The sequence below is a fragment of the Convolutriloba macropyga genome, chromosome 9 (genome assembly GCF_964194025.1).
Source record: "Convolutriloba macropyga chromosome 9, txConMacr16.3, whole genome shotgun sequence".
Taxonomy (NCBI): domain Eukaryota; kingdom Metazoa; phylum Xenacoelomorpha; order Acoela; family Convolutidae; genus Convolutriloba; species Convolutriloba macropyga.
The window spans coordinates 6,479,761-6,497,607 of NC_134476.1; the positions used below are offsets into that span (position 1 = coordinate 6,479,761).

A 17,847-nucleotide genomic window follows, 5' to 3' on the forward strand; every position below is an offset into this window, starting at 1 on the left:
AAAATTGATATCTTGACCACGGTAACATGAAACCTTAAACCCCAAAAGGATCTGTTCTTCAAAAATCAAAAAGGTTAACCATTGTTTAAATTCTTTTTTTACTGCAGGCGTTCACAGTTGTGTAAATGATGACAAATACCCGAAATCACTTTGATAGAGCTACTCGAGACAAACAAGTTTTAAGAAATCTGCTTTTCGTTCTTCTGGAAATTGTTGTAATCAGTGATATGTTTTTTGCATGCGATTTCGGTTGTGAAAATTCAGACACACTCGAAATTTTTAATTACTTAATATTATTTGGGCCTAACACTTTTATAATCTTTATTAGATGTTCAAGCTCTAGCTAGTTTGACCAAACAGCTTCCAAAATGTGGTTACTGATTTACAAAAATGCTTGATAAAAATATTATGTATATTTTATCTTATATAGAACTGAATCAAATTTTTTTGTTTGCTTAGTTTGTTTTCCTTGTTCTTTATTAAGAATTTTTTTCGTCCTGTGAAGAGAAAGCATTTGAGATTTTTATTGGCAGTACAATTAAGAATTGAGATATTCTAAATTATTTGCAAAAATTTTGAACACTTGCAATCACAATCATTCTGGAAACAAAGGTTCACCCAATTTTTGACAACTAATTGTCAACCATCACAAGAAATATGATTTATTTTTTTTAAAAAATTTAGCATAGATTAAAATAGACGGCAAAAGTAAGTTTGGGTTAATTATTTCACACCAACTCTTAAGTTTTTTCCGTTGACAGACATAGTTTTTTTTCATTGTCCTGATTGTTTTCGCTCACTTGACAAATTGAAATTTGATCGATTGAATAACCTATATTGGAAGCAAGATACAAAAGATAGAAGAAAAACTTCATTTGCTTTCAAGAATGTTTATTTGCTTTCAATGCAACGTTTATTCCGGGTCTGTTTCCAATTATTAATATTTACCACACCTTGAAATTTGTGGTACGAAGACTATTTTTAGGCTCGGCTACCAAACAGGTAAGAACTCGAACGGTGTTTCGTACCACCTCGTGTTTTGAAATAGTTCAAATTTTTTTTAAGTATTTAACTTCAACGGTCAAGTTTGATTAAACAGTCAAGTTCGATTTGTTTTTAAACAGTCAAGTTTGATTTGTTTTTTTCTTGCAGCCTCTGGTCTGGGTTATGTTTCAACAGAGTTTTATGTGTAAGGCCATTTTATTTCAATTGCGTTCTTACTGGATCTGTTATATTGAAACAAACGTCTATTGCACGCACAGTCAGATGAAAGCTTCATTTTCAAAACCTGGAATTATTTTTGAAAACATAGTCATTTAAACAAACATTTCGAAAGTGAGTACTGATTTTAAAGTGTAGTTGTTTAGTAATCCCTTTTACGAAATTTTCTTTTCCATAATTCAAATTCATAACTAGGATGTTGAAAATTTATTCCAAATCTATTATTTGCAATAAATTTGGTTGTTTATATGTATTTTTGCTTCACAATTGATCCAATGATTTTGTCGAGAAAAATATTAAACTTTGAAAACAATCAACCATGAAAAAATTATTAACGTTTTTCTATTTTATGCCAGTTTTTTGCAAATTAGTTTGAGAAATGAATGACTGTTATTTATTCAAGCTATCCTGAGCAGCACGTATAAAACGAACGCACGGTATTTAAAACAGAAAATTAATTAAAAATCTATTAACGCTCAAATCCAAGTTTTGCTTCGATTTTGTTTTTGAGTTTAATGGATATATAATATATGCTATATAATTAAGCCGCGCGCTCACTCATTTATATTAATCAAGTAGTTTTCAGAGGCCTTTATTAAAATACTTATCATTCTGGTCAAAATAAAAATAGCTGGGCTGTTGAAAATTATTGTTAACTTCATACTGTGAAAAATTAGCCAGGTTTAACGAAAGAAAAACCGACAACAGTAAACAAAAATAAATGCGCAATTCTGCGACAGAAAATTATACTAGAACTTTAATTTTCGAACAAAAACTTTGAAAATTAACTTAGCTTTTTATTTGTCGCTGATTCTACTTCGAAATAATTAAACTCATAGCGATATCAGTTATCAGAATTATTTCGTTGTCATGTTTCACCGAGATTAAACTAATTTATTCAAAAAAATTCGCTGTAGCAGTATTTCAACATGAGTTTTGGGTCCAACTCGTTAATTTTGCCCAGTCTGGTTCTGGTTTTGGGTTTTAACTTCAACGGATATTTTGGTAGCTTTGGCGTTTCTGGAGTTAGCGGACTTGTGACTCAAGAGATTATAAATGAAAAAACGACGCTTGAGTGCTTCAGAAACGGATTCGTCGTTTATATGGATGCGGACTTAGTTCTGGACGGCGTTGGTTAGTTTCCAAATCCAAAAAAACCTACTTTTCATGTTCTTGGTTAAAGTGAAACTAATTGTCCTCTAAGTATGAAACAAAGATGCGAAACACTGTATACATTATTGACGACGTCAAAAGAGGTATAAAGATGGTCAAGTTGACGCCCAGATGACCTAAGAAGACAAATTAGAAGCAAACTTAGACTGCACTCAATTTTTTCCGAATAAGGTGAACAAACTAGGCAAATATTTGACTAACTTCGTTCACTTTTGAAGCTGGTTTCCTACACTTTTGTATCATAATGCATTGTAAACGTTACGAGCCAGCGTCTCTACTAGTTAAAGTTGACAATTTGGCCCTTTTCAAATTTTTAATTGGACAAAACGTATCTTAATGCATGTGAAAAGGATTCTACTTCTTTTCACCCCGATTCATTTAACCCACATCACTTAACACCTCTATAAATTCTTTCTGCCAATTAGCAGTCGACATTAGAGGCATGTTTTGTCATAATTAAGCGGATAAATCGGGGTTAAGAAATGAAGGATTAAATGAATAGGGGTGAAAAAGCGATAAACCATGGAAAGGGCCTTTCAGTGTGGGATATGGTTACAGGTCAAAATACCCAATGCCAACGGAGGCGGTCAAGCAAGCCGATAGGCAAGCAAGCCGAATTTTGAAAATGAGGTCAAGTAAGCCGAAAAATTTTCGGATACACGTATTTTAAGTTGCCCCTGGCGGGCCGGTGGGCGCGCTTCGCGCGCGTCGCGGCTTCGCCACGATAACCGGCCCGCTATTTCCGGATTACATCCCACAGCGGATGAGAGGCATGGTCATGGACAGCGGTCTGCTGAGGCCCGTACCCACTAGATGTCTAAAAATTGACGCATTTTTGTTTCTTTGGTGCATTGGAATACATTATGCACTATAATACTACGCGCAGTATTGATTGTAACGGCTGACAATGTATTATTTCTGATAGATTACATAACTATTACATAACTTTCGGCTTGCTTTTCTGTCGGCTTGCTTGCCTATCGGCTTACTTTGCATTCGCCAATGCCAACATACTCATTGTGCCAAAATACCCAATGCCAACATACCCAATATGACAAAATGCCCAATGCCATTATACCCAATTTATTTCCTTTGATCTTTTCGTCCAATAATCCGATTACAAATGAGCACTCGTTATTACAAGCATGTGTTCTCACAATTAAACTGATTGTTTAATCCCAAGTTCGGCTGTGAGTTTCATATGAAGTCCAACGGGCCGCTGAGGCATGTCGATGGCCCGACGGGCATGACCAAATGCACTAAGTAAATATTGTGCAAAATAGTTGTTCTGGTGGTTCCAAGTTTGGATAAAAAATTGAACCTATTTGCGGTATTTAGTCAAATTGGGTATATTGGCATGGGTTATTTTGACCTGATAGCAAAGGAAAAATTACAAAAACTGGTATTTATAGAATGTTTCTTGTTCTTCGTCGCTATAGATCATAAACTAAAGTAGCATTAATTAAAGTTCAATGCGCTTGCTCTCAATGTATAAATTAATTCGACTTGTGAAAAATATTCCTCTTTATTGGTTTAAATTAGAAAAAATTTCTTTGGAAAGTAAATTTATTACAATACAGGAAGATGCTTGTAATACAGTATCGCTTACTTTAAATTTTTTCACTCCAAAAAATTCCCTTTGATCAAGTTGGCAAAAAATTTGTAAACCAGCGGGGCAAAGATTACAAATATTTGCAAATTCTTTTCAAAAAAATAAAATTAGTTTAACACCCTTTTATTTCACCCCAACTTTTTCGCCCTTCTATCATTTCACACCACTATCATTTCATCCCGACTTTAATCTTTTATAATGGGTATAATGGGTTTATTATAGTTGGTGTCATTAACATTGCTCCTATAATTGTTCAGCCATTCCTCAGAGTCCGATATGACTCTGATATAAAATTATCAGAACCGAACATGGGATTATTTTAAGCGCTCATATATGGGAAACTTGCTTGTAATGTCAGTTGCTAATTTGTGATGTGAAATTACATATTAGAGTAATCACAATGCGTTGAGATAAGCGGTGCTAAATCAGTCCGAGTGAAGTGAAGCAGAAGATATGCTATTCTCAGATAATCTTCTTAGAACTGTCTAAGAATATGGCTTTGAAAACCTTTGCGTAATTAAGATAAAGCCGCTACATTAAAAATAACAGAAATTTTTTTCGCGCAATTGCGCCAAAATATGGTTTGGGTATTTGACTAACCGGGTCGAGACAGGATGGCTAACTTGCAAGAACTTACAAGTTTCTTACTAAGGATGGTTAACTTGTAAGAAATTACAAGTCAGATCTCTAACTTGTAAGAACTTACCAGTCGGATGGTTATCTTTCAAGTTTCTTCCAAATTTCACCATAAGGGTAAATATAGTGATTTTTTGCATTTACAATTTAAAATTTTATTAAGTCATTGATTCGTGTGATAAAATCATCAAGAAGAAATGACTATTTGGATCTTTTCCGTTTGTGCTCCCAGCTTAGTGAGTGCATATTAATTGCAACCCCAGACGCACGTGCTGTATTTTTATTTAATGATATATTGTGTACGGGCACGTGCTCTGTAACTGGGCGGCACATAACGTGCGGGGAGAACATACGGAAAAGATCCGACTATAAGTTCATAAAAATTGTGTGTGTGTGTGTGTGTGTGCGGGTGTGTGTGTGTGTGTCTGTGTGTGTGTGTGTGTGTGTGTGTGTGCGTGCGTGCGTGCGTGCGTGCGTGCGTGCGTGCGTGCGTGCGGGCGTGCGTGCGTGCGTGCGTATTCAAGGTTCTCATGTTTTTCCCGATATTAGGCAAGAAGCAGCGATAACTTGTAAGAGCCTTAAAAGATCGAATAGTAAACTTCTAAGAACTTATAAGTTGGATGGTTGACTTGTAAGAACTTGTAAGATTTAGATAGTAAACTTGTAGGAACTTATAAGTTCGTTGTAAACTTACAAGAACTTGTAAGTTAAACTTATACAGCTATGCTGAATTTATAAGAACTTGTAGGAAACTAGCAATTTCTTACAAGTTAACCATCCAGTTTCGACCCGGGTAGACTAAATTTGAAAATACATTTGTAATTATATTTTTTAAAGAAAAAGAATTATATGTCCCCATTTAATAAGATAATAAAATCGTTTTTTTGACGTTTCGTGCAGTTGTCTATATAAAATTCACTAAATTTCAAAATCTAAAAATTTCAGTAAAATATTCACAAAAAACGACATGAATTTTACTAACACAGGTAATAACAAAATAAAGTAATAAAGTTGGTCAAATTTGACCACGATAATTTTAGTTATACGCCAATGCAATAACGAAAGCAATTTTTTAAATCCATTTTGGTAATTGAATAAACCTCTGTAGATAATGTCTCCTCCTATTTAACTTGAAACTGTTACTGACTTTTCACCGCGTCTCAAAAAATACCAATGGAAGTTACACTATCGGATTAATAAGAATCATATATGACTTTGTAAGATTGCTGAGATTCTTTTATTTGTGTTTATCACGGGTGGCGGGGAATTGAAAAGTGGTTGATGCATAATATGGGTTAAAATGGAACTAAATAGAACAAAATAAGTAAAGTTATAAACAGTTGTCAATTTCAGCTTGCCTAAATAGACTTTTTCTGCTACTGAAAAACTGAATTGCATAGTTTTGAACCTATTCTTTTTTTAATGAACCTCTAATAAAAAAATTGCAAGACTTAAAAAAAAGTTTGCGTAAGTTTTATCTAGGTGAGGATCTATAATAATTAGTTTACCTTAACTTTTGATGAAAATCTCTAATTTGTAATTTTTATTGTCTAATTTCTGGCATTCGTGAACTGCCTTTGATTCTTTGATTTATATTTTCGCTGTCATTTGAAAAACTAACCTTGTTTTCATTTTGTTTCACATGGTTCTATTTGGTAATCTCAGATTTTGTATTATATATATATATATATATATATATATATATATATATATATATATAATAATAAATTGTTTCCATCAGTCAATAAGTAGCTTTTCACAATTACTTGTACAAATACAATCACATATTTGACAGTGAGAGAGCACTATTGGGCCGATGGCCCGTTCTCAAGTGTCTCGTTCAGTTTATCTGGATGAAAGTGATTCAAAATGAAGAAAGAAAAAAAAAGAGGAAGCACTATTTTTCAAGGTAGCATTAAACCTAGTGAAAACATTATTCTGCTCATGGAACGCCTTTGAGTTGTGATATTAAAAATCATACAACAGTCTGACTATGTCCTCATTACCCAAAATATAATTATCTAGAAATTGATGACAGAAATTTTTTGTTTCGGCAGTAGACATGTTTTCAATCTTTTCTATTATTTCATCATTGTAACCTAGAAGCATTCTTAAGACTCGCCTTATCCTAACTATTATTGAAAAACTGTGAAATAGATTTTTACCTTGAGTTATTTTGTTTTTAATCAACCGCTTGCTTTTTTAAGGCAATTTTGCATTGAGAAACCCTTTGAAATTGGTGAAATATTACACTGTCCCCTTATGTTTTTTAGTGTCTGCTTAAATACCTCATAGGCATGTAATTCCGAGACTAAATAGATCCTATGTTTTACTCTTTCTTCGTAAGTGCTTTCAAATTGTTTTCGATAAAAAATTAGCCGCACGATACGTTTGATAACTTTGTCTATTTCCCTAATAGTTGTGATTGTTGTTGACCCGTATATCAGGACTCCGTATTGTACTATTGGCTGTATGTATGTTTTAAACGCTTTTATCATCTGTGATTCTATCAAAACATTTCTTAGTTTATAAAAGATAGAACAATTCGACAAAAGTTTTGTGACCACATGCTTTGAGTGCTTTGTGAAACGTAGATCGTTATCTATCGTGATGCCCAGGTATTTGAAACTTTATTTTTCTTCAATTTAGTGTTTTTTATGAATGTTCTTGACACAATATTTTTTTGATTTTTCTTTACAAATGCATGCTTTTTGTTTTTTCCTTGTTCAGTGTTAGTTTATTTTTTATGAGCCAATCATTGACGTTATCTAGTGCTCTGTCGTGATCATCGTCAATTTTCGATGCAGAACTTCTGCTCCTCACAACAGTGTCATCGGCGTATAAAATAACATTTGATTTTTTCTGGGACAAACTTAAGTCATTCATGTAGATAATAAACAACAGTGGGCCAAGAATTGATCCCTGTGGCACGCCTAGTTCTATAAGATTCAGTTTGGACTTTTTATCTCCAATTAAAGTATATTGCGTTCGTTTGGACAAATATGATTTTAAAATGTTGTATATTGGACCACGCAGACCATATCTATAACACTTTTGCAGTAGAATCTTGTGATCGACATTATCAAAAGCTTTCTTTAAGTCTAGAAAGGTGCATTTGGTTTTTACACTGTTGTTGTGGAGATTTGATCTTATTTCCTCTATTAAGGTTGCAATGGCATCAACTGTGCTCTTCCCGTGCCTGAAGCCAAATTGTGAATCTGAGAGAATTTCGAAAACAATTAGGTAGTTTTGAATTCGATCAAATATAATCCGCTCAAAGACTTTCCCTATAATTGGTAGCAACGAGATGGGCCTGGAATTTGATGGGTCATCTTTATTTCCATTTTTGAAGAACGGTATAACTTTTGCTATTTTCAAACTCTCTGGGTATTGTCCAAGTTCTATGCATCTGTTAAACAAGAGTTGTAAAGGAGCTGTTAAACAGTCAGAAACTTTTTTAATGAAAAAATAGTTCAAGTTATAGCAATCAAGACTAAATTTGTTTTTACAGTTGTTGATAGCGTACATTACGTCATTTGCAGATACCCATTTTAGGAACATACTTTGACTCTGGTTTTCTATCGTAACGGCACTTCTTGTTAAAAATTCTGCATTCAATTTTTTCCCAATGTTTGCGAAGAACTCGTTAAACTCATCTACTTTATTTTGGGAGCAGACAACTTTAGAGGACTCTGAATTGCCGGCTAAAGATCTGTAAAGCTCAAAAAAAAAGATTTTTTGTTCTTTACCGAATCAGTTTTAAGTAGATTTTGATAAAAAAGTTTGTTTTTTTTAGATCTGATGAGAGATTTAAGGTTTTTACAAGTTTTTTGAAAATTTTCGTGAATTTGTGGACTTCCAGTTGTATGTGCCAGTTTCTTAAGACTACGTTTTTTCGTCGCTAAGTTTTTAACCTCATTATCAATCCAATTTTTGTTCTTTTTTTGTGTACGATATTTTTCAGGAAGGTGACTGTTTAATGCTTCTGTGAGCAATTCGTGAAGTTTTTTGAAGGCTTTGTCAATTGGTAAGAGTTCTAAACTACTTCTGTGGACCTCAAATTGATACCTGAGATCCTTTTTGAGTCTTTCTTTTGTAATTGGATTATCTATGTTATGCCAATTGCGGCTTTTTAGAGCTTTAAAATACTTATCTGGACTGCCTTCGAGGTCAAAGGAACCTTCTACCGTGTGATGATCTGTTATGCTGGTTGATTTAACTTGTGTTTCTATAAAAAAGTTAGAAAATATTGCGTCAATGAGCGTACCTCTGCCATTTGATACCCTCGTTGGGTCGTTATTGCTTGATATACTGAGACCGTTTCCGGCTAAAAGGCTTTTTAAGCTTTCGGCTTTTTTGCTGTTTACTAAAAAATTAACATTTAAATCCCCACAAAGTACGTGTTTTGTTTCTGGGTCAACCATTAGGCCGTCGAGATATCTTTCAACCGTCAAGAAATTGGCTTCATTAGTGCAATTTGGTGGCATGTAAATACATGAGAACCAGATTTCTTCTTTTATGGTTTTGATGGCGACTGTTATTAGTTGAACGGAATTCGTTTCTTATTTTTTAACTCTCTGACAATTTATGTTATTTTTCAAGAAGAATGCAACACCTCCACCTCTTTTTTACGATTGCTGGATATAATTGTTTGATAACCAATCAAAGAATAACAGTTATTGTTATAGCTAGGATTTAACCAAGTCTCAGTAAGGCAAACTACTTCAGGTTTCTGAGACATGCTATTAATGTAAACTTCAAACTCGTCTAGGTTCTTAGATACGGATCGAATGTTTTGAAGAACAAATTGGAACTGTACGGGATTACAGATTCTATTATTTGTCATTGTTGACGTAGAGACACTTTTCGTTATCAATTCCCTGCCATTTCAGTCTGGTTTTTTTTTCTTGTATAAAACTATCAACTATTTTGATATAACAGTGCTTTATTGTTTTTTTTTATTTGTTGCTTGCGGAAATCACCAGCAACAAATCAAAACATTCTGTTTCATTGCTCTCCTGCGCCCTATTTTCATGGTTGCGTAAATCACAACCGACAGGCCGCCGCCTGCGGAAATCACAGGCAGGGGGCTGAAACAATTTTTAAAGATTTTTAGTTGAAACTGAGGTTATCTTATACATATATAAGCTGAATTTATGAAGTTTTAAAAAAAATAATAAATAAAAAAAACTTAAAAAATGAGCAAAAAAGATTTAAAAAAACATGATCAAAACGTTACGCACCTAAAGCTGGCGATAAGTTTCTACCCTAAATCTTGAGTTGTGCTCATATTATACACATTAAAGAAACCAAACAAAAATAATTGAGTTATGTTTTAGCTTTTTATTACAGTTACTGAGTTTGTGAGATGTCGTTTGTTCTATTCCTTTTGAATATTAAGTCGTTTGTATGCAGGTGAGTTGATAACATCGTCAGTAGAAGATATTTCGAAATGTTTTTTTCGTTTTATAGCGTTGATTGAGTCCAAATCTTCTATCTCGTTAATTTTAACGAATTTTGCCTTTTCTCTACCATTTTCGACTAAAACCGAGGTTGCACAGTTGTGTGTTGCAGTAATCATGTTTCGTTTGTTTGCTTCGTTTTTGATCTGAGCTTCATATTCTGGTAGGGGCTCGTCTAGATAGATGAATTTGTTGTTTATCCTGTTTTTTGTTTTTCTCAGTCGTTTTCTTTTTTCATAGACACTTTGTTTGTCGGCAAAATAAATAAATTTGCATATTACTGTTGGCAGTTGAAACTCGTTTCCGGAATTGGGAATAATGTGACACGCTTTGATACTGTCCTCAGTAATTTCGACCCCCAAGAATTTCTCAAAAAAATTTAAATTTTCGTGGGTTACATTACAAACTTGTCGAGCATCGAAGGGCGGATTAACGATTAGTAACGAGTCCTTTCGCGTGTATCTCTCTTGCGCTCTTAGGCGATCATTAATATTTTTTTGCTTTGCTTTCAGTTCCCTAATTTCTTCGTCCTGTGAGTTATTTTTTGCTTTCAAGAGTTCGATTTCTTTTTTCAATACACTTACTTCTGTGTCTTGAATAGTACTCACGACAACCTCTGAAGCTATGGGTTTGGACGTTGATGATGATGTGGCCTCCATCTCCATTGCCGATTGATAACAATAGAAAAAAAAATTAATAAAGTAAAAAGCAAATTAAATCAAAGATAACACTCATATTGGAATCTTGTGCGATAAGACTGCAACAGCAAAGAAAGATTGTTCTTTTCAAGCGAACATTTAGAGTTTTAAATAAATATATATATATATATATATATATATATATATATATATACATACATATATATATATATATATATATATATATATATATATATACATACATACATACACACATATATATATATATATATATATATATATATATATATATATAAATATATATATATATATATATATATATATATATATCACAAGCTGAAAACTTTTTTCTGATTAATATAGTCTCCTCTCTAGTTTTGTAATTTCATTGTCAATAATTGTTCACCTCTATAGTTTTCGTTCACCTTTTGATCTGTTTTAGCGAGTGACGAGTCAGTGCTCTTGTATGTTGGTAACACGACTGTTTGCAATTACACGGGGAATCTTGTAAGCGGAACAGACAACGAGTTAGTTCTAGTTTATTTTTGTACCTTTTTATAAACAAGCTTCGAAATATAAAGCTTATTACTACAATCTTCTTATTAATATTATTCGAAAGAAATCGCAGTTTAGATTTTGAATTATGTATGTCACTGCGACATAGCCTCTTAAACCCATCATTCTGCAAAGTATTATTTAAGCAGTTCGGTGAAATTGTGTTAAAATGCGCTTGTTACCCATTAAAGTAAAGAATGCACACAAATATAGTCCGTCCCATAAAACTGAAATAATCGAACGTTGAAAAACCTCAAAATCATGCAACTGAGCATCAACTTGCTCATTTGAAAGTCGTCGCTTTTTCCATCAAGCTTCAGTTCATCTCTTTTTTTTTCTACATGTTTTACATTATAAATTTGACCTTTGTGGGAAAATATCTGCTCAAAATATTGGGCAAGCGTCCAATGTTTTGTCGTCAGCTTAAATATCTGCTCATTTCAACGTTTTTTGTATATTTTCTGCTGAAACTTGTAAAACGTGGGGGTGCCCTAGGTGAAGTTTTTGCCCAAAACTGAATTATTTTGTTTAATAATCATATAGATTTGATGACAGATTATTAGCGCATAAAACAGGCTTTTAACAAAATTTTTAAACAAGGATTTTTTTAAATTTTAAGAACGGACGAAACAATTTTCAGATTGCAACATAACATTTTTGAGACACCAAAAAGATCCAACAATTTGGTAAAAAAGAAAGTTTAACGATCGGTTGATCTTCAATGGAATGCATGATCCCCAATTTTGAATTATTCAACTTTTAACCTCAGAAAAGTTCTGTGTTTGATTTATTCAAAGTGCAACCTTCGACTCGGTTGAAAACGCTTTCAAAATTTGATTCCCCATTTTTGCAAGAAAAGATGCTATTATAGACGTTTATGTATTAATAAATGGAAATGAGATTTTTTTGCATGCCTGGTGTTAATTGTGAGTTTATCGATTTTTTTTAATCTGCAAAGCAGTTGTTTCTATTTTTCGAAACATTTAATATGTCCTCTCTTTGGTAGAACAGAGCGCATTGATTGCAGATAATAAGGACAGCAACATCAGCTAAGATTCCAAATGGCCAGCCACTTTATTTTTTATCGAAATTAAGAGCAGTTTTTGAATACTTTATGTCGAGTGATTGATGAACAAGTTTGAGGTCTTTTGTTTCTATGGTTGGCTTTGAATGCCCCAGGTCAGACCGGATGGTTATCTTAGAAGGTTCTGCCAGAATCTCGCAAGTCAAATATTCGAAACCGACAGGGGTGGCTAATAAACAATCGCTTTACTCCAAATGAATGTACCAACAGTTCCATCCTTTTTTGCGAATTTTTAAATCAGAACCTGCTTCGAAAATTTTATCTTGAAATTTCCATTTTCTTAAGAATCTTTCTTAAATTTTTGGTCTTTTTCTAGCAGTCCCGAATGAATGAAAAATTTGTTTTTCTCTTGTTTTTTTTCTAGTATTTGTATCTCTTCGTTGATATAGATCAGAAAGTTTTTAACATTTTCAGTTTGATTTTTGATTTTGACCTAAAATGAATTATAGCAAATTCTTTGATGGTCACAAAAGCATAAAGATCATCCATCTTCGAATCAGTAAATGTTCGAATCAGTTATCATTAGAGACGTTTTCAAAAATTTGAACCTGAGAATTCTACAGCAAAAAAAATGGGTCATCATCTGAATATAATTATTACAGCTTGCACCACCAATGTTGAACTACCAGCAAATTTACAAAATTAAAGATTTTGTATCGTTTTTACGAAGAAAGATTTTTCCGAAAAAACAAATTTTGTCAATTGAAGTTTTAAAAAATCAGTGGTGTTCTTGTTGTCTTTTGAATTTTACTATATTTTGTATATTATTTTAGATGATTCTAAGTTAAAAAATTATTTTGCTCGAAAAAATTAGTTTTCCATGTTTCTTCTACACAAGTAAATTTTTTCTATCTCCTCTTTGTATCCATAGAATGGTTTATGCACAGAAATTGAGAACTGCAATCACCGTTTGCAGTTCTGAAAACTGCAGATTTTGACACATTTGCATTTTTTTCTGATTTTTCTAAAATTTGGTCATTTTGGAAAATGAACTGTAAAGAATTTCTTTTCGTGAGTATCTGAGATGTGAGTATCGCTAGCCACATTGTGTATTTCACCCGGTTCGAGATGTACTCCTCCCGTTTTGGTTTGTAACAAAGGCACTAAATGCGCTGAAACTATGCAAGAAATGCGCTGAATGCGCTGATCTTTTCAACTACTCCGCAAAATCCTTGCATAATTATGATACGCTGAAGTGCGCTGAAACTTTTTAAGAAATGCGCTCAATTCTCTGGGCTCATTTCAAACTGTTTTAGTGCACTTCAAAAATTTTTACCGATTTCTGATTTCCTGGCCTTTTAATTTGACTTTAGATTAATAATAATGAACTGCTCTTAAATTATGTAATACATGCGCTCAATTTTCAGCTCAATTTTTTCTTAATTTCAGGGCATTGTAATGCAGTTCACGTAAAACTGTTTCCGAAAGTAAACTCCAAAAGTGATGATTAGGAGACCTTGGAATGAGGTAGGAGGTTTAGTCTATCAGATTTTTTTCTTTGAAAATTCATCATTTTTTTGCACATTTCTTGAATATTTAATCGATTTCAGCGTATTGTTATGTAACAACTTAACGCTGAAGTAATTGAGTATCAGCCCATTTGTTACATGAATTTTTAGAACGTTTCTCAACCCGCTCTAGGGCGTTTTATTTTGAAATATTCAATTTTAACTTACGGAAATTTAGACCCGGACCGCAAAACCTATGCCAAAAATAACGGCTCTTTGCTAGGGGTCAATAAAAAAACACAATGCCAATATAACCAATTTGACAAAATGAGCAAAATATAACCCATGTTTATTTCTAATGAATAGTAACGAAGTAACTTTTGATTCTAATTCATCCGTGGTTGTTAAAAAGGAGCTCTGTTTTATAAGCAATTAGAGTCAGTTGATTTTCTTTCAAGTAACTTTCTTTATACAATAGAATGATTTCAATTTTTGCAATCTTTTTTCGTGGATCATATTTACATAATATGCTAGTTCCGTCTGCAAATTGTACAAACTCATTCTCTTTTTAAGTTTTGTTTGAATCGTTAACTTACAAAAAAAACTGCTGTAAAATTTTATCTTGGGGTAAAACTTGATCAAGGAATGTTTTTGGAGCCTATTTTATCACACTGCGATTGTCCTTCGTGAAAGGATTATAATAAAATAATGGCAGGCGTGAAGAGGTTCAAACGCTCCCTTCAGGACAATATTGTAGGAAGTTTATTTGAATGATTTTGCAAGGTTTAAAAAAAGTTGCTGCTGTTTATTTTCTCCTTTCTATTTTTCTTAGTGTCTAAATGAAAAATGAAAAAAAAAACACTGCATCTGATGGCGTTGTTTTTTGTAATCGGATTACTGAACAAAAAGTAAAAAATATCGGGAAGAAATTAGGTAGAATGGCGTTGGGTATATTGGCACATTGGATAATTTGTCACTGGGGCCTTTGTCATGCACCCCTTTTCTATTATACCCTCCCATAAAAAAGTGCTCATATAACGCACAGCCCGCAATTGCCGTATATGTACAATGATTAAATAACTGAGGGGGGGGGCGTGACTATAATTGGAAAAAGCCCAATATACTTTTAAATTTTAGTTTTATTTACCGTACAGTCGACGGCAGTCAGTATGTGTTCAACTTTTCATACCCCGATTGTGACTCGTCAAGGGGGTATCTCATGGACTACCTGGATTACGAAGCTGTGATTGGCCGAAACGCCGTCTATATACCTGGTAATAAACTGTACTTTACAGACTTTGATTTACTGTACCCTTTTATAAGAGGTATGAGCATACCCAGACTGCTGTGTGCGCTCGAATTTGTCCCGATGAGACCGTCCCAGATCGAAAGTGCCTCTGATCTGACTCAAACGCGCCGACAGTTTCTGTCCGCTCAATAAAATCTGCCTTCGTGATGAGACTCACTTGTGATCGAATAAACTTCTGATCAGATACCAGGGTGGAGTTGTTACCGTGGAAAATGGGTGAAAGTTTTAAGATTTGTGAAAGCTGTGGTTTTTCATAAAATTTTTGGTTTTTAGCGAAGAAATCGTGAGATTGCAAATTAGGTTGGACCAATAAAAAAAAGTACACTCTTTTTTCCGCTATCATGCTCAGTAGCAATCACACTCTTCCACCCCTGTTGTTTCTTTATCAGAGTGTAAACATGAAAGAAGACTGATGCCAATTAGAGATGAGTTTCTGATCAGATTGCTGCTTTATTGTTGCTTCTCTCAGTCCATCTCTCAGTCAAAAAATACAAAAAACCGAAAAAATAATGGGCTCTGATCACACCTACTTGCGTCGAAATCGTTTCTGATCGGATTCAGTTGCGCTCGAAATGCTCTGATCGAAAAGCTTCGAGCGCAGGATTATCGCGAACCTGTTTATGATCAGACCCAGTTGCACTTGAGGCCGTTTTTGGTCCGACCTCCTAGAAATAGAATGATCAGAGAAAGATTTAGTTATGATCAAATCTTTATTATTTTCCTATAAAATATTCATTTCATAAAAATTGATGTTTGCAGTAACATACTCACCTATGAAAGCGCCAATTCTGAAAGCATTGCCAAGAACAGTAAGACCCAGCTGTTGAGAAGTTAATTATTTTTCTATTCTATTAGTGCATTAATTCTGACTCAATGCACTAACTTATAAAGTTTTCCATAAGAAGCGTTAATTTATAGTTATTTAAGACCCTCTTAAGGTGACCGGAATTTACCATCAGCTGAACCCCTTAGTTCTGATTAGAGCCATTGGATTTTAGATGAGTCTCTGATTGGAACGCTGTTTTATTGTTGCCTTTTGGCAGAGCCAACATCTCTCAGTAAAAAGAATTGAAAAGCTATGCGGTCAAAAGAGTCTCTGATCAGACCCACTTGCGTTCGAACTGTTTATGATCAGACTCATTTGCAATCGGAGGCATTTATGATCAGACTCAAGCACACTCTTGCGCTCAAAATCGCCCTATAATATAGAGCGTAAAATTGTCAGGTGTGCGCCCGAAATGGTCTGATTAGGACAATTTCGAGCGCACACCTCAACATGGGCATTGTTCAAGTACCGTTCATGGGGGACGGTTAAATTGCATCTCAAAAGATGGATGATTATTATGCAAGATTGTGCGAAAATTTTAATTAACTTTCTTGCAAGAACCTCCGGAAACATGCCTCAGCTACTGGCTGGGCCTCATTATCTTCCTTGAAGACTAGAAAATAGGATTATACTCATTCTCTAGCCTCCAAGGACAAAGACAGACCCTAAAATTGCCAAAAGGAACAATTATAAATAAGAAAGAACGTCATCAAATTGTTGAAATTGGGCACGAAAAGGATTGCAGGTTTTGACGTTAAAATACATATAAAAATATCAGTAAAGACGAGCAGACGAGAAAGATGGGTTTGAAGCGCGAAAAAAAAGGAGTGAAAAAGAGTGGGTGAGGTTTATACGCGCTGAACAAGCAATCAAGAGAAAAACATATCGCCATAGGCGAAAGAGGATGCGAATAAAAGAGCAACGGTGAAGAAGCAACGAACTCCCTGTTTAGACACGAGAGAAACATTTGTCAGAAGGAAAAATTGACCCCAATTACTGGTTATGTTTCAGTTTTACCCGGAGTTTCGTTTTGCTTTGAATATGTTTTTAAAAAGAAACGAAAGCTAAAGAAGACCAATTAGGTTTTTTGCTATATGCTCACTTAAACAGTAAAAAAAAGTTATATTACGGTTGCAAAAAAAAGTTGCATCAATTTTTCCGAATTTGCAAGTAGGATTTTTGTTGTCTAATAGTCTTGTAACAACATTTAAGTGCAATTGCAGTTAACAACAACGATTTTACATTTTTTGTCATCGCTTAATTGTCGTTAATTATAATTACACTGAGCTGTCCAATATTCAAACAACGAGCTCACCTCATTTGCTTCCTGGCTCGCTGTATGGCTTCGGGTTTCGTACTGCAATTTTGGTCATCAAAAATCAAAGTGTAATCTTGCAATATTTTTGCAATATAAGCGTCCAGATGTTGCATCTTGCAATATATTTTGCAAAATTTTTACAAAGTAGTACAAAAATATAACTGTTAGAAATTGTCCCGAGACGTTCAACTTAAATCATATGTCTTAGCAGCCTACCGTTTGAACCATCAACACTTGTTTGACGGTCATAACGCAAAACATTGCACTAATCTACAAAGAAAGGCGTCCGGGTCTTGTGTCTAACAACGTTGGTGTTAGAATTTTTGCAGGATTGTGCAGGTCAAGAGTTATATCTAAAAAGCATCGATAAATCTTTCAGTAGGAGCCAATTGATAATAGAACATAAGAAAAATAATTTTCTTGTTACACATACAATGAAATATAACACTTGATTGATAGAAAAAGTTCAAAATGGCTGCAAAGATTAGAATGATGAATTAAAGGTAAAAAAATGAAGTTCTACTACAAATTTTTATTTCTATAC

At 33.8% G+C, this 17,847-nt stretch overlaps 1 protein-coding gene across 1 annotated transcript; it reads left to right on the forward strand.

The window, feature by feature from the left end:
• The first annotated feature begins 1,804 nt into the window (after positions 1–1,804).
• On the forward strand, positions 1,805–15,291 carry LOC142345952 (uncharacterized). The gene is made up of 3 exons (XM_075398419.1): positions 1,805–2,355; positions 11,206–11,290; positions 14,988–15,291. Exons 1-3 carry the CDS (start codon positions 2,151–2,153, stop codon positions 15,289–15,291), a joined length of 594 nt encoding a protein of 197 aa, XP_075254534.1. The 5' UTR covers positions 1,805–2,150.
• Positions 15,292–17,847: the final 2,556 nt, after the last annotated feature.